Genomic DNA, 22244 nt, shown 5'->3' with positions numbered 1-22244 from the left:
CGCGCGGGCGGGGGGGCGCCGGGCGGGCATCCTGTCTGGGGGAGGGGACGTGCGCGGAGGGCGCTCCCGCGGGGCCGGGCGGGAGAGCGCAGCGCCGGCCGCTACCAGCCCCAACCGAGCAGCTGCGCCCTGCTCGGCGCGCCCGGGGACCGCCGCCGGCGCCATGGACCGAGGCCGGGGTAAGAGGAGCCGCGGCAGCCGCATTGGCTGCCGCGCGGGGCGGGGAGGAGAACGGCAATCCAGGGGCCCGAGGGGAGGAGGAGGTGGTAGAGGGCTGGGGGGCTGAGGAGGGGTCGGAGCCGGCGCGGGGTCGGGGGTGGGAGGCCTGGGGCAGAGTGGACAGGTGCCTCCTTCCACCGGGGCAGCACGGGTGTAGATAAGTCCCTCGCGTCCCGGGTCGGAGTGGCATCCTGTGTGTAAGACCAGTTTCCTACACTCAGAGTCAACTCCATGAGAGAATGCCCCCACGGGATTCCTGAGGACAGCGAGCTCCTCCCACCCCATTCCCCTCTGGAAGGGTAAGATGGGGTTGGCAGGTACACTCCCAACCCCCCCCACCGTGCCCCCCCACCAAGAGACGCCCCTGGAGACCGGAGTTTACGGCTGCCTAAGGCATTGAGAGCAGGGACAGGCGAGCCTGCCTCTGTGCGCGTGGGTATCTGAGCCCGGGCTCTGCCTTTGCCAGGCTGTGTGACCTTCACCCAATCCTTCTACCTCTCTGGACTAGTGACAAAGTTATATTGTGGTCCCTGCAAGGCCCCTTCTGGCTCCCACCCTTTTTCAGGAATTGAGTGTGTTTGATAAAAGCTTCAGAGATTGGAGAGAGCGTGTGTACATTGACTTGAGAAAAGTTAGCAGCCCTTGAGGGGTGCCCTGCCTAAGAAAAGGCCTAGACTCTTCAAAGACATGTGTCTGCGAAGAAGTAGTGGCCTGCTTGGATATGGGGGCAGTGTCGAACGCTGGGGATCGGAACGCCAGGGTTCCAGCCACCCACCTCTGCCAGGCTGAGCGATCACAGGAGGGAATGCGCTTGGTAAACTGGTCAATGCTGTACCGACATGAGAAGCACTATTATTATTGTTATTGTTATTATTAATGGAAAATTCCTCTACCTCCTTAATAATCTCACACCTTTCCTCCATCTGTTTGTTTTCTGTGCTGAGGCCCCCAAGGCAGGGAATGGGGGGCGGGAAGAGTGACCGGGTGGGTGTGGAAGCGGTTAGGAGAGCATTGGGGTCAGGGATGAGTGCGTGAGGTTTCCTGATAAGCTGGCCGGCACTCCCAGTACAGGACAGCCAGTCTTAAGGACTTCCCAGGGGCTCTAGGAAACCCCAGCAGCTTCCAGTTCAAGATGCTGGGGAAAACCTTTCCACCCACCTGCTCTCAGCACAAAATACCGCTACACCTCCTTTCATGCTTGGAAGGGCATGCAGGAAATGGGCGGGGCTTCTGATCCGCGTTTTGGAGACAGAGATTGTGATCCCAAAAGCAGTGCTCACCTGTTAGCCGACTCCTGGATAGGTTTACAGAGAGTATACACACTCACCAGGGAGGAAAAGTAGAGAGAAGAGGCACCTCTAATGTCCCTCAGTCCTCCCTTCCCACCTCCCACGTGGTACATCTAAACCAAAGAGCCCCCACCCCCACCCCGGAGATAGAGAAAGTTGTCACATATCACCCTGTCTGGTCCCCAGTACAAAAATCCCTATCTAGTCTGCTCAGAATTGTGGGAGGACTATGTCGTCCTTAGACTGACCAAGGGTGACAATAATTCAGTTAGCTTTAAATGCTTAGTAACTGACACCTCACTTAAGAAGGCTGTCTCCAGAGCACTACTGCTAGGAAGCTGGACTTCCTGGGGCTCTGTTAGTACTCAGAATGTTCTAGAACTCTCTCCCATGCTGCAGGCTCTCCCCACCTACTCTCCTTCTCCTTCGCAACTCTTATCTCATTATGCTGTTACTCTAAGAGTTAGTTCTCGCGCTGTATGCTTTGTGCCTACCTTCCCTGCCCAGATGGAAGCTTCTGGAAGGCAGGGAGTGGATCTCTCTTCCTGCTCCTGTAAGGACATCAGTCCTATCAGGCCCACCCCTTATGATCTCATTTTGCCTTAATTACCTCCCTAAAGGCCCTGTCTCCAAATACAGTCGTATTGGAAGGTTGGGGCTTCAACATATGGATTTGGGGGGGTAGGGGGGATACACTCCTGTCCAGAGCAGCAAGGTTGGGTCATTGACATGAACTTGCCCAGTCACTTGCTGTGTAAGGGACAGAGCTAGGTTTGAACCAAAGTCTTGATCTTCAGCTTACTGCTGATTGCCTCCACGGTGGCAGGTGTCCTGCCCAAGCCCTGGAGCAAGGCTTGGATGCCACGTCTTCCTGCCAGCTCCAGGGGCCTCTTCCACACCTCACCTGTGCTGCTCAGATCTTCAGCAGCCATGACAACACAAAAGCTCAGCACCAAAGTCAACCGCCTTGAGAATGAAAACAAACCTGGGAATTAGGATTTCTCTACTAACACAATGTGTGTCTTTCTGTGAGTAGAGCAAGATTTGTAGGACACCAGAACAGAGAAACCGCTTATAATGAAATCTCTTCCAGTAGAAATTCCTGACTCATGAACATCATACAAAGAGAATCATAGACTGATGTCCATAGACACCACCTTCCACAGGACAAATTAACTAACTCTCTGTCTTCATAGGAGGCTAAAAAAAAATATATGGATACTGATAATAGCTATTTCTTGGGGTTGTTGTAAATATTAAATGCATGGAAGATACTTCAACCAATGCCTAGCATGTTGGACCCACTCAATAAATGCTATTGTAATTACAGACTTTTTTCATTAGACTCTGCATAATAAAATTGCTTTATAAAGCTTCACTTGGTCCTTCCACAAGCTAGTCTGACTCTGATGACAGATTTTTGAGTCCCTACTCTGTTTTAAGAACTGAGCTAGACAGTTTTGTGCACATCAAGGACAGGGCCTGTGTCATAACCTACTCTGTGTCCTGGAGCTCCTTTGTGCTGCTTATCTCTTGAAAATCCATCTCTGACCTTCAGTAATTGCACCACCATCCAACTGACATCTCTGAGTGACTGATAAAATACACATGCCAATGTCTCCACTTTCCCTTATTTATCCTATTTATTCCTGCCTACTGACTGGCTGTTTCTTTATATAAGTTTGCCTCTGCAAAATTCCCAGTCTTCTCAAGTCATTCTCTCTTTGAAGACTTTGGTCTAATATTTTCCTGATTTTGTCATATGCCTTCTTAATGTCCAAGGTGTTGTCTGATCTGCCTGCCTCATGGAAGTCACTGATTTCCCCCAAGGTTCCTTTCCTTTCCACTTCACAACTAGTTCTTTTTCATCAAGCTGAATTCAACCCAAGATGGGAATTTCTTTTGCAGTCTGTATTCTTTGGGAGAGCAGGTTGTCTTCTGGGCAACTCAAGGAATAATCTGAAACTCTGTCTTTCATTAAATGAGATTTTTATTGTTCAAGAGATGGTAGAAGAACCCATTCTAACTATCATTCCACTGTTGGACCAGCTTTGAGATCTATATTAGGAAAGCCACATCTTCCTTATCCAGCTTTCATGGGCCAAGCAACCCGTAGCTGCTCCTAGAATGAGCTCTCCACGGTGACTCACCACCCAACTTCCACCACCAAGGCCATGAATTGCCGTTCAGACATACCTCTTCCCTGACATGCAAGTTCATTGTCTACTCCTGTCCATTACTGGCCTTCTGAAAGGAATACTCAACCATATTCATCTTTTCCATCCAAATAGGTTTTGCGACATCCTCTTTGTCAACTTGGAGACTCAGTAAAGCTGAAATGGTTCAGAGAATGGATAAATGTGGGTTTGAGGTGTTTTGTTTTGTTAAGTAGGTTCCATGCCCAATGTGGGGCTTGAACTCATGACCTTGGGATCAAGAGTTGCATGCTCTACCAACTGAACAACCAGATGCCCCAAGGGTTTGAGTTTGCGCTGCAACTTTCAAGCTGTATGATCTTGTATGAGTTAGATAAATTAATTTCTCTGACCTTCAGTTTCATTTCATTTGCAGTGTCATAAGGAAGGGTAATACATGTAGGCTAGCTCTTAAGAAACATTCAGGAGGGATAGCTATTATATTTATCAAATACAGTTGCTTGGATTTCAGCCACTCTTGGCAATGGGTGTATGGGGTCCCATGGGGCCATGAGATTTGAACTTACTCTCTTCCATGTAGAGGCTTCTGCTATCATTGGGCACTGCTTCCATGTCCTTATCCCACTCAGCCTCCATGGTGTTTGGCTTCTCCATTGTAGTCAAGGTTTTTTCTGCTTCTCCCTCAAATATCAGTTTCAAACCCCCCTTCTCACATGGGTGAGAACCCTGCCAAGTAAGTTCCTCCCTCCCTAACCTCTGCCAGAAGCCTATCATTACTCCATTCTGATCTTTGCTTGGGAAAAACAATCCTGTGTTTGGATACCATCCGCTTCTCATACTTCTCTTACCCTTCTAAAAAAAAAACATGCAACTGAACAAAAAATTAAACTCCCTGCCCACGCGCGCGCATGCACACACGCCCTCTACCCCTAAGTGTTTTCCTCCTTCCTTTCCCGGCCAAACTTCTCAAGTACACAGTCAGCATGTCAGCCTCCAGCCCCGTCCCCCACACCCCGTGCGCTGCCTGCCCTCTCCCTTCCAGTCACACCTTCTGCAGAAAGACTGCTCTTCTGGGTCACAAATCGTTCCATGTTGTTTCATCTGAGTCCCATCCCCTGGACTTCTCTGTAGTGTTATTGACCCACTATGGACTCCTCTAAATATATTCTGCTACTTGGTGGAGATGAAGAAAGCATGCATTTTGGAATCAAATAAGTCTCCATTAAATAACCACTGCTCCAACCCTCCTAGTGTCTCTTGCCTCTCCTCCTGTCCCTCAATCCCACTGCTATCAGTGCTCACAGCCTCTGGACTTCTTCACCCCTCAGGCAAGTTAACCAACTAAGCCTTGTCGCCTCAGTCTGCAAAGCTGGAAGAATGACACCCAGAACTGGGAAACTGGACCGTGGTATTATTTGCACAGTGCCCAGCACCCGGCCCATGGCAGGTGCTCACGAATTGCTATTCTCCATGTTGCCCTCTGGCTCACTTGCTTTTTCTTCTTTAAAGACCCTTGCCCCTCTCCCCACACTCTCAGCCTTCTCTCTATACTCCCTTGTGTAGAGAGCCACACCTCCTCGCGGGTGATGCTCAGGGTCCGTCTTCAGCCATGAGTTGGGTCCAATCCTGCATTATTTACCTCCTGCCTATGGTGCATTTCCATCCAGAAGTCATCTCGACCTCCAAGTGACCCGGTTTTGAACTCCTCTTATTCACCACCAAATCAGATCACCTTTCCTGTTTCTCTTTTTCTGTTAACAACACAACCACGTGAGGAGATATTGGAGGAAATGGGGCTGTTTGTGAACAAGACCGAATTTGAAAGGGGGACACAGGATCAGTCCGGTAGAAGAGATAATAGAACCACTCTCCAGAAGGCTGTACAGGAGCTCAAAGAGAGGCTGGTTTGGGCTTGATCTAGGAGAAGCACATAAATGAGAAGAATTATCCGCTACGAGAACTGAAGTTGGCCAGGGACATAGGAAGCAGAGGCTGAGTGGCCACAGATCAGGGAATCACGGAATGCTTCCTATGGGGACCATAGTAACATATAAACTAAGAACAGCCGTCACCTAATATTCAAGTGACTTCTCTAGGCATGGCCCCTTTGTGAACTGTAGAGAGTGGGACTTCCGCCTGAAGTATCCACCTTTTATTTAAACCACACTTTGTCAAGGCACCTGGGTGGTTCAGTGGGTTAAGCCTCTGCCTTCAGCTCAGGTCATGATCTCAGGGTCCTGGGATCGAACCCCACATTGGGCTCTCTGCTCAGCAGGGAACCTGCTTCCCCCTCTCTCTCTGCCTGCCTCTCTGCCTACTTGTGATCTTTGTCTGTCAAATAAGTAAATAAAGTCTTTTAAAAATAAAAAAAATTAATAAAGAATAAACTGCACTTTATCATAACTTTTAATGGGTCTTATAAATTACACTCAAGGATTGAATTCAGAAAGGAGAGGACCTGATGCCATTAAAGACAGTCATTTAAACTATAGATCCGATCACGTTTCAACCCTTCAGTGGATTCTCAGTGTTTTTAAGATATAAACGAAAATCTCCATGACGGTCCTCAGGATGCTGCCGTGTCTGTCACCTGCTTGCTTTGTGCCCTGTCCGTCTCTGGCTGCGGGGTCTCCACACACTGGGCTTTGTAGCTCTGCCTGCTCAGTCCTGCTCATCCTTTGCTGTCTGCTCAAACCTGACTTCCTCAAGGCCATCTATCCCAATCTCCCAGGCAGGGGCCCTCCTTCCTCCTTGGCTGCTATTTTCGTAATTAGAATCAGTCTTGGGATTGAATTAGCTGTGAACGTGAGCTCTGTGGGGGCAGGGCCCTTCTTACCCATGTTCACAGCTCTTCCCCTAGCACCCAGAATTCATGCTTGGCACGTAACGTAGTAAATGCTCGAAAAGCCTCTGTTGAGATGCTGAGTAAATGAATGAAAAAATACAAAATTTATAACATAGAAGTTGGATATGGCCACTTTCAACTCCAGGATTCTCCATTTCAATGAGTCTCACCTTAGGGACGCAGAAACGGAGGCTTCATCGTTACTCATTGCTTACTTTGCTCTCATCCTTCATCCAAGAAGACCTTAAATCCTGTTGACTCTTCTTGAAAAATGTCTCTTTGATGGCTTCTTCTCCTCCACCCGATGAGAGCTTCCTGTTTCTGCTCTCACCTTCTCCAGCCTGCCCCGAGGACCGCTCTCGGTTTGTCTGACCCCAGCTGGGATCAGAATCTCCTCCCGTGGGGCCCACTGAAAATATGCCCCCAGAGATCTGATCAGTGGGTCTCGAGTGAGGCTTGGGTTTGTGTGCCCTTTGCACAGCTCCCAGCTGAGTCTGATGAGCTCACTGTTTTAAGCAGTGACCTGCTTTTATCATGACCCTTGACCCTGCCCAAACACCTGCCAGGATTCCCTGCTGCTGTCTCAAACACAGTCTTGTGTACTTTTCAGCCAAGTGGGACTCTAGGGTCTGGATCTTTTATCCAAAGTAGTCTTCTGAAATGTCTCATTTTATCTTTAAAACGCCAAGCAATTTTTCTATTGTAGTCCATAATATATCTGAATACACCCCCCCACACCCAACAACAACAGGTCTGTGCCCAGTGGACTTTTAGGCTTGCCAGTGTTCACCTTGGGGCCTCTCGTTCCCTACCCCACCCTGCCCTCTGCTGTGGGCTCTCAGGGTGTGTAAGCTCTAGCCCGAGGAGACCCATCTCCAATAAATGGCTCAGCACACAGTTTAGAGTAGACATGAGTCTGGCCATGGAAGCAGGATCCCACAGCCTCGCCTTGGCTCAGCCACTCACTCGGCAACACGAGAACATATATTTTTACAACACTTAAAACTTTTAGAAGAATTTCTACATTTACCGGTCGTGTCCGCTGCAGCACAGTGTTGGGATGGTGAGCACGGCGAAGGCTTCGTTCAGAGGCCATGCAGCCTCTTGTAACCATACCCACTCTATCTCCACAGTCATACACTCGGGGGTTGCCATGGACAAGAAGGAACCTGTGTCATAGGGATATTCAGACAAAAATGACCACTAAACGCCTTTCTCTGCGAACCCCTGCAGCCTGAGTTTCTCTTCTGTGGTTTCTCTCAACCCTGATAAAAGCCCTGTGGAGTGGACAGCTGAGTCCCCATCGGACAGATGCAAACACTGGGTCTCAGAAAGATGTCTCTGCTGTCCCCCCACCCCCGTCCAAAAAGAGACCAGCTCAGCATCACTCCATTGTGCAAACATCTCTGTCACATCCCCTTCCACCTCCTCTCTGACTTGGGGTGACCGCCGCCCTCCTCAGTCTTGGCTTTTAGAAGATTTTATTGCACTAACTGAAATGCCCCTTCTAGTTATCTGCGAGTCCTGTGGTATGGGACGGTCTTGTCTTCTCGTGGCCAGTGTTTCACACAGAACGGATGTTCAGTAGAAGAGCCCACTGAGCATTCACTGGGAGTCGGGGCATCTACATTTGACAAGGGGTCCTCTCATGCTCGCACTACGGGGAGTTTGATGTATTTTAGCCTTTCTGTACAGCAAACATGTCGTTTGTTTCATTGTTTCATTTGGATGGAAAATTCCATCCCAAACTGCTGCTTACGGCTATGGTTAAGACTATCTATACCGCATGTAGCTAGGGCATGTGTGTGAATTATAAAAATATGAATATGATTTTGTATTACAAGTTTACAGCAGGGATGCGTGTGTGGCTCCGTCGGTTGAGCGTCTGTCTTCTGCTCAGGTCATAATCCCAGGGTCCTGGAATAGAGGCCCACATCAGGCTTCCTGCTCAGTAGTGAACCTGCTTCTCTCTTTCCTTCTGCTGCTCCCCCTGCTTGTGATCTCTCTCTCTGTGTCAAATAAATAAATAAATTCTTTAAAAAAAGAAAAACAAAAACAAGTTTATGGTAAAATCTAGATCTGCAGTAGGCCATTAAGTGTGTTCCCAAGAAGGAACATGGCTCATGTCAGTGTGCGAACGCGTGGACAATGTTTGGTATATTTGTGATTCTTACCTTTTTTGAGCAGTGCCATCTCACCTGCCAAGGGAATTCAGTAAGAATGTGTGTCATAACTTTGCCCTCTGTTGGATTTTAAAGTTATTTCCCATAATTTACTTTCGCTAGATAACTGAAAGTTTATTGCACATATTTTTTAAGTATCCCCATTTTACAGATGAAGAAACTGAGCCTTAGAAAGGTCCTTCTATTTACGCAGCCCTGCCTACCTCCAAACCTCAGTTTTTCACTGAATGCTGGAGGGTCATCCCCAAGTCAGTTATAAGGAGGACTTGCTAGATAAGCTACAAGGATTTACTAGGTCCGGATTTCAAGGCCGGGGCAGAGAGGGTGCTGAGAACCGGGGGAGAGAAAGGGAGTACCTTCCGTCAGTGAGTGATATGGCCGCGCAGCTGGCATAAGATCTTATCTCTTACCCTTTCCCCTCCTCCCACTGTGGCCCTCAGAGTTCTAGTGTTCAGGATTCAAGAAGCTCTCATCCTCCTGGAACGAAGAAAGAGGCCCCAGGCAGGGCTTGTCCTCCATCTAAAATTCCATTTGGGGAATCCCAGCCTCGCCCCAGATGAGGGTGGAGGTACAGAGCCCGTCCGGCGTGATTCTTCTCCCCAGAGCAGCTGTCGGGCCGCAGCGGGGACAGAATGTGGCACCACATTGCAGTCATTCCAGCTCTGGGGAATTTGTCGACAGCCCGCTCGGTGGCTTTTTATAGCCCTCTTAGAGCCTCGGGGAAAACTGATCTCTTGAGAGACAGAAGTGGGCACGTGTCTTTTCTAGGCACCATGCCCTCAAACGTGTAGCCCGCAGTTAAAATCGGGCTAAGAGTCACAGCTACATGAGCCGTGTGGGGCCGTGGAAGCAGGTCCGCTGTCTGGGAGACAGGGATCCCAAGCAAACCCAGTCCTAGAACACCCCCCGTAGGCTTCAGTTTCTTTGTCTGTCTGGTCAAAGTATTAGTATTATGAGGCAGGGATCTGCACACCTTGGTCTGTGAGCCAAATCCAGCCCATCACCAGCTTTTGTAAATAAAGTTTTATTGGAACACAGACATACCCATTTCTTATGCATTGTCTATGGCTTTCTCACTACAAGAGCAGAGTGGAGTACTTGTAACAGAGGTCATATGTGGTCGGTAAAGCCTAAAATACGTACTATTTAGTCCTTCATAGAAAAAACTTGCCAACCCTTGGATTAGACTACAAAGAGTTTGGGAGTATCGACTCAGAGCACTGTACTAAGAAGGATTCTGACGGTGTCCAGACTAAGAAAGGAAGCTCTATCCTTTAGACCATACAAGAGTATGTATTCAAGAGTAGTGTTGGAAGGACCCCAGAAGGCCATTTACTCATGTTTTTCAAACTACTTTTAGTCCCAGAATCCTTCTGCAAACAAAATGTTAAGCAATAGAACTGTTCAGAGTGAAGTGGGAGTGAGAACACAGTACAGTCCATTCCAGCCCTCCTACACCCAAGGCAGCCCTGAAGGAAGCTCCACAGTTCCCATAACTCCATTAGAAGAACATTTGAAGACCACCTATCTTACGCTATGACTCTTGTTTTACATCTGGGGAAACTGAGGCTCAAGGGGCAGTGTCTTGCCTCAGGTTCTATGATGGGCTCCAACGGGCTTTCCATGGGACCACCAGCATGGTCGTGAGGTATCTGCAAGCTCAGACGAAATCTCTGCTGGGAAGAAATCATGTCCATTGGCTTTGGGGGCCTCAGAGCTGCCATTAGCACATGGGTGGCCATGCTGTACCCGCACTGACCCAGGAGCCCACAGCGCTAAACAGCACTGCAAGGGGGCCAAGACACTTGCTGATAACCTGCCATGTCTCACAGTAGTTAAGCAAGGCTTGGGAGCTTTTTTTTCTGATAATACCAGAGCCAAAAAAAATAAAATGAGAATTGAATTGGACCATATTTAGAAAAAAAAAAAAATTAACTGATACTGAGACACCTTTTTTAAAAAATAGAACATGTCTCACAACTGATATATCAATTAGTTCATTTTTCTGTTTTTCCTCCCAAAAGCTGTTATTAGGCAGATAAAACATCTTTAAATCGATGCCATCTTAGAATGGAGAAATTATGATAATTTATACGGCAGCTTTCTTTTGAAGATGGAATCAGATATATTCGTTTGTAGAATAAATATTTATTCTTCCTGCCCATTCTTGTTGAAGGGTTTGCTGAGAGCAGATGCAGCTGATATGAAACCAAGGGGGATTTTTTTTAGCTCCACTTGAACCCAGAAGAAAACTGATCTAGGAGTGTGCTGGGAAGCCGGAAAGACAGATCGTGTTTCCTCATGGCCAGCAACCAGGTGCAGCTCTGAGGGGTGGCGGAGGGGAAGCTCAGAGTCCCTGTACCCGAGTCTCCCAGCAAGGCCCCCATGCCTGTGACATGTCCATTCCCATGCCCATTCCCTGTCCATCAGGGAATACAGAGCATTGAAGGGGCATTTTCTAGCCAGGAACCTCAGATACCCTGGGGAGGCAGCATCTAGGTAGAGAAAGAGCCAGAGTGAAAAGAAGAAAGCCCCAGAAGTGCGCTCAGTGTGCAGCGGGGTGGGCGTGCCTACAGCCCAGAAGATCAGGTATAGGTCTTCCTTCGATAGAGTAGGGCTTTATCCTCCAGGTCCCCAGCTGGACGTGTGCCAGTCCCTGAGAAGCCGGGTTGCTGGGATTTGTAACTAATGACAGAGGCAGCATAATGGGAGAGCTCCATGCACTGGCTGTGGTTTCAAGTTGCCCAGGGTTTGAATCCTAGCTCCCCTCATCCACTTAATCGCCCAGGGTCTCAGTTTCCTCAACTAAAAATGGAGATCACAATCTCCTGTCTCCCTAAGGGGTCATTGGCTTCATGCAAGGAAGGCACTCCGCACACAGGAAGCATTTAGTTAAAAAAAATAATAATAATAAAATAATGCCTAGTACTTAAAATACAAGTTTGTAAATGATCACTTCTCTTAATGAATGAGGTTGGGATCCAAGTTCCCCCTATAGCCGTTTTCCCTCTAGATTCTGCCTATCCTGGGAAGGGATGAAACGACAGAGGAATCGAGGATTAGCCATAGGGAGCACATGGGAAGGTCTTCGGGCATCTATGTCACAGAGGAAACTGGTGTCGGGGGCCCTGGGGAGCTGTCAATTGGGCAGGTGTGAGCAGGAGGGGGTCCTCGAAAGTGTTGCCATTGGGGGAAATCGTTAGAGGCAGCAGTGAGCTCACGTGACAGTGGGAAGGTTGAGTCTGGAAGGAGGTGACCAGTTCGGAGCGGCACACAAACAGCAGACTGGGAAGCATTAGCTCACCTCTGTGTTTCGGTTAAGAACAGAGAAACTTAAAACTTCAGAGTCTGTCCATTTTCAAATAGAGTTAATTGTGTGGATCTGATGTGGAAACAGACATGTTTGTCTCGAGCTCTCTGCAATTCAAGTCCCCCATCCCCAGGACCTTCTGTCATCACTTTTTTGGAGTCTTGCCCTAGCCCTGGGGACAGGAATCCGCCTGGGGGTCCCCCAGGGCCTGCCCCAGGATGGCTGCACTCCCTGCAGCCTGGAGTCCTGGGCACCTGGTAGGCACCAATCCAGAGCTGGCAGTGGGAGGTTTCTGCAGGCAAGGAGGGGAAGGGGAGGGAGGGAAGGAGCGAGAGAGGAGGGGAGGGAACGGCTAGGCGACCTCCCTTTCCACTTACCACAACCTCGGAGGGGAGCACTCTCATGACCTCTGTGTCACAGATGACAAAACTAAGGTGACATCTCCTACATTGGGTCTCCAAGCTCGGAAAGGCAAATCCCAGGCGTTACTCTGGATGCCCGTGTCTTACCTCCCCATTGTACTGACTTTTTCCACCTCCCTGCCAAAGAGCTGTCCCGGGGCTCCGCCCCTCTTGGAAGGGACATCTGCCTCTCTTCTTAGTTCAGATTTCCTTAAGTTGGTGTGGTCTTGAGCTACCGCACAGCTCTATCCTCCAGTGCCCCCGGTACCCCCAGGGGACAAGTTTGCTCCCCCTGTTTGCCTCCCTCACCCCCTCCATGAGCCCTTCTGCTCCTGGAGACCGTTGTCCTAGGTAGGATTTACCTGGTCTTCTCCCTAGTCCGTGGTCCTTCTCTGAGTTCTGGATTGTCAGTCAATCTGTCCCCAGTGCACCTGCTGTGTACCCTTTACTGTGCTAGGCACTGGACAACAGAGGCAGACACTAAATCAGACCACACAGTATTTGGCAGCAGTTAGAGGAGAACAAGCCATGCAGAGGAAATACCATGAACAAAGAGCTGGAGTGGGGTGTCAGATAGTGAAAATAGGTAAGACATAGTAAAAAGTGACTTAAAAAAAAAACAAACCATCAAACATAACAAAGATAAGTACAGAGTATGTTCCTAAGAGTTCAGCCTGAGGCATTTACTGATGATTTTCTGGTTCTTTTATCACACTGAGGTTTCTGTGAGCTCATTGTCAACCTAATCCTTTGCATTTCTGAATGGGAGCGCTGTTCTTCCCACTCATCTCCTGAGTCCTGCAGAGGCTGTGTGGCTCGTTGGGGGAGAGGCGGAACGGATGCTATATATACGAATAATCACACTTCACTGATCTGCAAAGCTTCAGTGGAGCACTGAAGGGCAGCCACCATCACTCCTCTTTAATCTTAAGGAAATTGAGGCCCAGAGACATGCAGCAACTAGTCCAAGGTCACACAGCCATTAAGTGTGGAGCTGGGACTTGAGCCCTGAGCTTTTGGCTCTAGAGCCAGTGTTTTTTCCTCTACACTAAAACACGGTGGAATGAGAAACCGGAATGTTTCAAACCTGGCACTTGGGACCTCCAGAAATTCCGTTAGTCTCTCTAGGCCTCAGTTTCTTGTCAGTAGAATGGGGATAAGAAGAGCTCCTTTGGAGCTACTGCAAAGATTAGGTGAAGTATAGTAGGCACAGAGTGGCGGCCACAGAGACTATTCCAGTAATGGACTGTCGTAGAACACAATGAATGAACACAAGGTGACCACAATGATAGACAGCGATGTGGGTGGATCTTGGCAGGATAATAGTAAAGAAAAAGTCACAAAGATTACCTATAGCATGTATGCCCTCTTAATAAAGTTAGAAACAACTATAGGTTTTCAAAAAGTTTTTGTGGCTATGTCTAGTTGCAATGGCACTATATATAAGGGAAAACAAGGGTGTGACAAACAGTATTCAGGATGGCCGTTAGGCTGGGTTTCAGCGCCAAGAAGTACGGGATCGTAGTTAGATGTAAGATATCATCTGAATCCCGGCTTTTGCTTTGAATGGCAGATTTGTGGGTCCTTACTACATTAGCAAAAATAACTGATCATATAAACAAGTAAGTAAATACAAGTGGAGAATGTCTGAAAGAGTGAAGACAGTGTCTCCTGAAGCAAGGGTCAGGATTAACTCAATTCTTATCCACCCGAAGTTCTACTTTTTTTTTTTTTTTTTTTAAGATTTTATCTACTTATTTTAGAGGCCAGGGGAGCATGCATGAATGGGAGAAGGGAGAAAGGGAGAGAATCTTTAAGAAGACTTTCTACCCAGCATGAAGCCCAGAGCCTGATGGTGGGCTCTATTTGGGGCCTGATCCCACAACCCATGAGATCGTGACTCGAGCAGAAACCAAGAGTTGGATGCCGGACTGAGCCACCCAGGCGCCCCCTGAAGTTCTATCCTGGGTGGCTCAGTGGGTTAGGCCGCTGCCTTCAGCTCAGGTCATGGTCTCAGGGTCCTGGGATCAAGCCCCGTATCAGGCTCTCTGCTCCGCGGGGAGCCTGCTTCCCTATCTCTCTGCCTGCCTCTCTGCCTACTTGTGATCTCTCTCTCTCTGTCAAATAAATAAATAAATAAAATATTTTAAAAAAGAAAAGAAAATAAATCAAAGTGTCAGGCACGGTGCCCAGCTCGTGGGAAGCATTCAATAAATGCTCACTGTCATTCTTGGATATCTTTATTATCTGCACACACTTACCCAGATGTCTTCAGTGTCTGCCCCAGGGTATTGGTGGGATGGGTCCTCAAACTCAAACTTCTCAGAAGCAGAAAGCCCTGTTCCATCTAGACCTCAGGCCCGGAACCTGTGAATGGACAGCAGTGGGGAAAGTCCTGAGGCGCTCACTGCTGGTTCTAGCAAGCTTTGGGGGTAAAGCACCCCCGTTAGAAGAAGAAGGCCAGAAGCTCTTATAATGCAGCAATTGGGAGCTTATGCTCTAGAGTTAAGTCTAGGTTTGAATCTGGGTTCTGCTGGCTGTGTGCCTTTAGGCAAATGACTGGGCATCTCTGAGCTTTACTAGTCAGGTGTAAAACAGTATCTACCTCACAGCATCATTGTGAGAATTAAGTGAGGTCATCTAGACAAAATGCTTAGCACAACATCTGGAACATCACTTAACAGCTTAAAAAATACTACCTGCTTTTATCATTGGGTATCCCGGGCCACTCTCTGGACTGCTTCTGCCCCACTCTGGTGAAGGAGATGGTGCAGACTGCCTTGGACGGAAGTAGCCGCCATCTTGTGCAGGGGACGAGCATGTGTGGGTCACAGTTTTCCACTTCCTCCTGGAACCATTTCCTTTGTGAGCTAAACAGGGAGGAATCTGCAGACAAAGGAACAATTCTGGGAGAGCCCAGTCCCACAGTCAAAAGCTATTTCCTCGGAAGTCAGTGGCTTGCCCTACCTCCTCCTGTCTGGAAATGGCTTCCCTGGTGGCCCAGGGCTGGGACACCAGATGTCCAGAGTGAGGGTGCTGCTGGTGGATGGGGGAGCCTGGGCAGAGCGGCTGCTAGAAAAGCCATTTAAGATTCGGAGGTTCCCTGAGCCTGTCACCCTGGCCTGAATCCTACCAAGAGAGTCCCATAAAAGGCCCCTATGACCTGCTTCCCAACTAACCTGTGACCTCCCTGACCTCTGGCCTCCCTGTCTTCCTGAAATAACAGATCAGAGAAGTGTGCTCCCCTAACATCCCTAATAATGATCCACGGTTTAAAACCCTTTCTCTCCTCACACGAACCGACACCTGGACCTCCTGAGCCCCTCCTTACAGAGCGGAAGGGGATGCTCGGAGCAGTTGAGTGACTTACCCCAAATTCCTCCCTAGCAGATGCGTGGCCCCAAACCAGTCTTCTCATACGAACCCCCAAGTCCTCCCCCTCTTCCTTCCCTCCTCCCTCCCTTAGGATTCTGCGCTTCTGGCTTGTGGAGTCAAACCTGTACTATTCTCTTCAGCATAAAGGATATTGTGTTTCCTGCACCAGCTGTAATGAACATGCACAAAGCCTTCCAAGGTGACCCTCCCTGGCCCTCCCTCACTCAGGGGCTATATTTAACTCCTGGAAAGCAGTCAGCACCAAGACATTGGCTTTGCAGCTGGGTTTCTCTGCTGCTCCTTTTTCATTCTTTTCCAGCCCACATGACCCATGGTCTTCCCCAAACACTCTGGGACAACAGGAAGTGTTTGTTTTAGTGACCAATAATGCTGGTCCAACCAGTGCGGTTCCCTCTGCCATTGTGCCCACTATTTGGCCTTCACCTGGGCTCCAAGAGAAGGGCTTATGAATTCAGAGGAAGTGAGGTGTCCCTGTGGCCCCCAATAGGTAGATTTGGAGCAACTTGGAAGAGACTGTGGGCAGAAGAAGGAGAGATGTCTGCACCCACAAATTAAGGGAGAATTCTGTAGGCATTTGGTGTGCATTTAGCCCAGAGCTGGGCAGCCAGAAGTACTGCCATGAGGGACTGCTGGGGCGGGCATCCCTGAGGAGCTCCTCCTTGTTCTTCCCACTCTGGAATCTGGGGTTCCCACACCTGCAAAATGGGGCTAGCCCATCTTATCATAAGAATTAAATTGTGTGAATAATACAAGTAAATCGTTTAAAGCAGAGGGTGACACAGAATAACAATGCGAGAGTAATATAAACAGCCAACATTTATTGAGAACCTACTATGTGCCAGGCACCATAGTAGGCACATTTCCATGCATTAGGGCTCGTTCCCACAGATGAGGTACATAGGTTCATAGGTCTCTGGTGATGTACATGAGACACATGTAGTAATTTAAGTGTCCCAAAGGTGCACAGCTAGGCCGTGGGGGGTGGGGTGGAGGAGATAGGACTTGAACTTAAGTAGTTTGGGTCGCTTAATATATGTTAGTCATTATTATTTCCCAATTCCTACGTTAGGATTAAAATCCACCAACTACAAAATGTGCATCACTGAATCCTTTGGCAGCCGTATTCACACGAGGGATATAAGCTCAACCAAATAGGGTTTGGGGAGTTTAGCCAAGTAGGAAAATGAACCTCTGCTTTCTTCTGCTCCCGGGACTATTATTACCTGCTTTTTTTTTTTCTTTTTTTAAGCATCTTTTTATGATGCCGACCCACTATTAAAGACACGGTTTTTCAATCACATTAACTACTAGACTAGCAACTCTTAAGTTTGCATCAAGAATTCATTGATTCCACAAATAACTTAAGCATGTACTCTGTGTCAGGTACTAGCAAAAGCTGGTGCTATTCCTGCCCTCAAGGCATTCAGGCTCAAGTTGTGGGAGCTGATGTTAATTGAAGAAATGCATACTTAAATGTAACATTTCACCATGGCACATACCAGAGAGAGAGTGATGCTATCATACTATAAAATAGGGGGACAGATGTGGTGGAGAAGACAGGGGAAACTTCCCTGAAGCAGTCACGAGTGAGCAGAGAGTGGAGAAGGGCATCACTGGTTGGCAGGAGAAGGGAGTTCTGACAAGCAGAAGGAACAGCGTATGCAAAGGCCCTGGATTAAGAGGCTGAGGAAAGGAGCATGAAGGCACAACCTAGAGGAAAGTTTTTCTGGAAAGGCCTGCAGAACTGGAAGTCCACAGGAAAGGGTTTCTCTTCCTTCCCTTCCCCCTACCCAAACATTGAAGTCACACCTGCTAAGTAGACTGCTTGCCTTTTCAGGGTGCCTTGCCTCCCCACCCCCACAGTGGAGTCAGACCTCATGAATGTGCTAGCTTATTGTAGCACTGGATTCAGAAAGTCATCTCTCAGATCATGACCAAAAATTTTTAAAGTAACACATTGGTCCCTTCTCTAGCTCAGGAGCTGGAAATTGGGTTATTTTGCTGTTTGGAAAATGAGAAAGAAAATTTGAGTAAACAAACAAAACAGGTATGCCCTTTGTAAACACCTCATACTGACAACTTTCCTGTTTTCCATTTTTGAATCATGCTTGTTGCATGTTCTCTGACTTTGAAGACAAAGAAGGATGAGTTATCTTTGTCCTAGAGAGGCTTGTCAAAAAAGGAGATGGGGGAAAGAGAAATTGTATTTCCTCCCACTGCTTTGCATTTAATGGCGTTGTAACTTGCAAGCTGTTTCCAAGCATTTTTGTAAATTCCATAGTCTGAAAATTGCCCAGGAATGAGATCAAAAGTCAGGGCGCCCACTAGGCTGACCAGGTCATTGCCAAAACAGGAGTTATTATTCCTGTGGTTTGCAGAAGGTTAATTATTCACTTCTCTTTTGTTTCGGAAATTAGACTCTTTTACCTTTGAGATCTCTATATAATTCCAGCCTTTGCCATAGAACCCATACCAGCTATGATAAAGACCTTTGGATTGAAAACTTCATTCATAGTGCATGGGGGTACAGTCCTGGGAGCAAGCAACAGTGCTTTCTGCCTGTGGCTTATTTTCTGCTCTGCACCATCTCATTTTGATTTAAATGAAGTGGTGAGGGTGGAGGAGCGGAGAGAAAATTGATCTTAGTTGGGTTCTCACCAATAACAAGTAAACACTTAGTGGTCTAATCTTAAATATATTTTAAAATAGTTCCTGATTTTATTTGGCAAATTTTTTTGCAACCTAATGAACAATTATCACCCATCTTGGGTTTCCGAGCCTGTCTGTCCACTTAGTGAAAGATTGAAGTTTTATAAACAATGATTAAACCATTTCTTCCTGTTGTTTTTTTTTTCCCCCTCGCTGGAATTCACTGTACCTCCCTAAGGCTCAGCTAAACCAAACAAGATCAATGAAATGTATTCGTGGTTCTAAATAAACTTTAGACACAAAAGATAATGCTGTCCTGATGCCCTAGTCTGTCCTCAGAAAGCAGGCAAGACCTGGACCAGGAGTGAAGATGGGAGGGGCCGGTTAGGAATTGGTGAAGGAGATTCTTCCTGACTAGGGACCCTCCAAATGAAAGATGTCCCCTCATCTGGAATGGGGGGGTCCTTGGGGTAGGTAGGAGCCCCCTGAGGAAAGGGGCTCCAGCCCTTCCTACTGCCACAGCTACCCTAAGCTCAGTGTCAGGCTCAGAGCTATGAACTGTCATTGTGGCAAGGCTTGCAGAGTCCCCGTGTCCTCTTGTCCCCGGACACCCCCTTCCTCCCCTCCCTTGTGCCCCAGCACCCGAAACTCTCTGGAAGTCACACGTGAAAGGCCAGGCACCTGTCCAGAGCACTGAGCCCCCGTGCGTGGCTTCCTTTCATCTTTACAATGACTGCGTGAAGCAGTTACTGTGATGACCCCCGGGGTCTGCAGATAGAGAACTGGAAGCTTGGACGAGTTAGGAAATTTCCCCGGGGGGCCACCACTGGAAAGCAGCCAAGCGAGGAGGGGCCAGATGGTGCACGGCCCGTGCTCTCGCTCACTCTTTGATGACTCCGCCAAGTCGCAAGCTTTGTGTGACTTTAACACTAGGGACTTTGATTTTCATTTCATTGTGGTGCCCTAGCTAAGTCAAAGAACCCCTCGGACCTCCACTTGTCACGTCTTTAAAATGAGAAGGTTGGACTAGGTCATCAAAATGCCACGTTGGCTAAACAAATGCTTATCGGACAGCTACTGTGACCGAGACACGGTCCCTGTCCTCACGGAGCTTGGTACCCAACTACGGCAGATCTGTGGCCAGACAGCACCTGAGCAGTGCTCGGGAGCCAGCACAGTTCAGAGGCGGTCAGGAGATAGCAGCCCTCGCGGCATCAGGCCCCCGACTGAGTGCAGGCTCCAGGCACCGAAGACCGAACACTGCACACACTCAGCTGCCTCGCTTGGCAGGGGTCGGTCGGCACTTGGCCTTGCCGTCAGGGTGACAGACAGAAGGCCAGGGTGCGGAGCTCCCCAGCATGCCATCTTGCTGTCGCTTAGAAGCAGTAGCTGGAGAATTGCAGGGTGCCGGGTCTGACCGCAAGGGCCCACGCCCGGTGCTCCTCTCCGCCAGACTCCCTGCTCTGGCTAGTTATAATCTGTGGGAGCTCCTGTTCCCACCTGGACTTGCGGTTTTTCTTTCTTTTTTTTTTTTTTTTTAAGATTTTATTTATTTATTTGACAGAGAGAGATCACAAATAGAGAGGCAGGCAGAGAGAGAGAGGGAAGCAGGCTCTTTGCTGAGCAGAGAGCCCGATGCAGGACTCGATCCCAGGACCCGGAGATCATGACCTGAGCCGAAGGCAGCGGCTTATCCCACTGAGCTACCCAGGCACCCTGGACTTGCAGTTTTTCTAAGGTGAGGTCTGATGACAACTTGGGAGCAAAGGAGAAACGTCTTCCCATGTTCCTTGGGTTCACAAACGTGCCTTGCAGTGTGGGTTTTCTGGCGGAGTAGCTTTCATGGGTTGAACCTCGGAACCACCTGGAGTGCTTATTAAAATGCAGGTTCTGGGGCACCCAGGTGGCTCAGCTGGTTAAGCGGCTGCCTTGGGCTCAGGTTGTGATCCCGGAGTCCTGGGATCGAGTCCCACATCCTGAGCAGAGAGCCTGCTTTTCCCTTTGCCTCCCACTCCCTCTGCCTGCGCTCTCGCTTTCTCGCTCTCTGGTAAATAAAGAAATAAGATCTTTTAAATAAAAAGAATAGATAATAAAATGAAATAAAATGCAGCTTCTTGGTTCTCAGTAGAGGGTCTGCAGAACCAGAAAGCCCAGGGCGGAGATCCAAGAATCAGCCTTTCCAGCAACGCCCCTGGGAGAGTCTCCTTCTTGCTAAAATTTGAGGCTGCTGTCCTGGCCGTCTGTTTGAGGCCTGGCAGAACCCCTCACCATATGCACTATGCACATACGATTTCTCTCCACATTCAATTCTGCCATCACTTAAATCCCTGTGGTTTCAGTTCTCTGGCACTAAAGACGAAGCTGCCACAGAAGGCACTGCCACAGTCGTTGCCCCTGAAAGCCAGTTTTTGGAAGGAGAGCTCGGGACTGCCTTTGAAGAGCCGAGCACCCGCTGAAAACCCTTTTGTGCCCAGGAGGTATAAGGGGCTCCCTGGGATGAGATCCTGCTGTTGAAGCCAGGTAGATGATTTGAGAAGCTTGTTTTGCTTCTCTGAGATCTCCAGAATGAGGGCTCTGAAGTTCACAAACAGGCCCAGAGCAAAGAGATGGACTGAGCAGGAATTTCAGCTCCCCAGTAAGGGTTATGGTCCCCAGGTCGGGAACCCAGATGAAGTCATGGCCCAGAGCCCTCAGCAGGAGGGTTTTGAGGGGCTACTTGCCTCTTCCCTGCCCCAGCCTGGCCTCCACTGCTGTGAGCCCACGTTTTCTGATGGAAGATTCCAGCATAGGATGTACACTGTGACGTTGGACAGACCTGGGCTCCAGGGCTGCCCTTACCAATTACTAGCAGCGTGGCCTCGATTCTCCGAGCCTCTGTTCCCTCCCTCGTTGGGGCACAGAGCCCCACACTACGTCCCTCCTGTGCAGCTTATGAGGCTGAAATGAGAAGGTGCCTTAAGTGCCCAGCACACAGTCACTGCTCTGCCCTGGGGAAGGGTTCTCGCCCATTTGCCCGCTGCAGGCTGAGACGCCGCCTGTGGCTCACGCTCCCTCCACCAACCAACTCTGGAAATGCTGGGGGACTGTCCCTCAGCCACCTGCTCCCTGCCAGGTCCTTTCAGGCTACAGAAGCTGCCACAAGTCCTGGGCAGCTCCTCACTGCCCATCGGCTTCTCCCAGGTTCACTCAGTTCCCTCCTTCTCCTTTGCTCTATTTGGACTTTTGTGATCACGTCTCCATTCAACAAGAACACTTAGAAGTCAGGGTCCCATGTTAAGAATCCCATTAACAATCAGGGAAAAGAATTTAAAGAGCCATTAACAAAGCTTAGGTATTAAAACTCCCCCACCTTTCCATGCAGAGAATTCACTCGGAACCTAATTGTTCTTACTTTGGAAGCGATTGCAACAAACCTCAAATTAGTAGCAGGAGAGCTTTTAGAAGCAGGAATCTAAGCTTTGGCACATAAGCTTTGGCTGATAAGAGCAGGAAGAAATCGTCGGGACCCCAGAGTGAAATGAGAGGCAGAAAGGGCGGGAGGGAGTTGGGGAGAGAGGGAGGGAGGAGTGGACACAGGGACAAGACTTAGCAATCCAAGGTCATTCATTGAAGGGCCACGATTCTCAGAAGGGTGTGATTGGGGATGCTTCCTGGGAGTCCGCAAGGTCAAACCTACTTTTCTATAATACTCAGACCCAATATGCCTTTTTTCACTCCCATTCTCTCGAGGTTTACTGTGGAGTTTTCCAGAGGTTGTGTTGTGTGATGACACAGAAGCTCTGAAGGCTAATGGGAT

At 48.7% G+C, this 22244-nt stretch overlaps 1 protein-coding gene across 1 annotated transcript in view; it reads left to right on the top strand.

Annotated features, from left to right (window-relative positions):
* The first annotated feature begins 2 nt into the window (after positions 1-2).
* Positions 3-22244, top strand: part of AFAP1L1 (actin filament associated protein 1 like 1) — a 58593-nt gene continuing 36351 nt past the window's right edge. Inside the window, exon 1 of the mRNA XM_032337369.1 lies at positions 3-179. Coding sequence (XP_032193260.1) covers positions 164-179 — 16 coding nt within the window. The 5' untranslated portion in view covers positions 3-163. The remainder of the gene's footprint in view (positions 180-22244) is intronic.

This window comes from Mustela erminea, chromosome 3, assembly GCF_009829155.1.
Source record: "Mustela erminea isolate mMusErm1 chromosome 3, mMusErm1.Pri, whole genome shotgun sequence".
NCBI lineage: Eukaryota > Metazoa > Chordata > Mammalia > Carnivora > Mustelidae > Mustela > Mustela erminea.
Note: the sequence above shows the minus strand (reverse complement) of the source record. Positions and strands in the feature narration are given on the sequence as shown.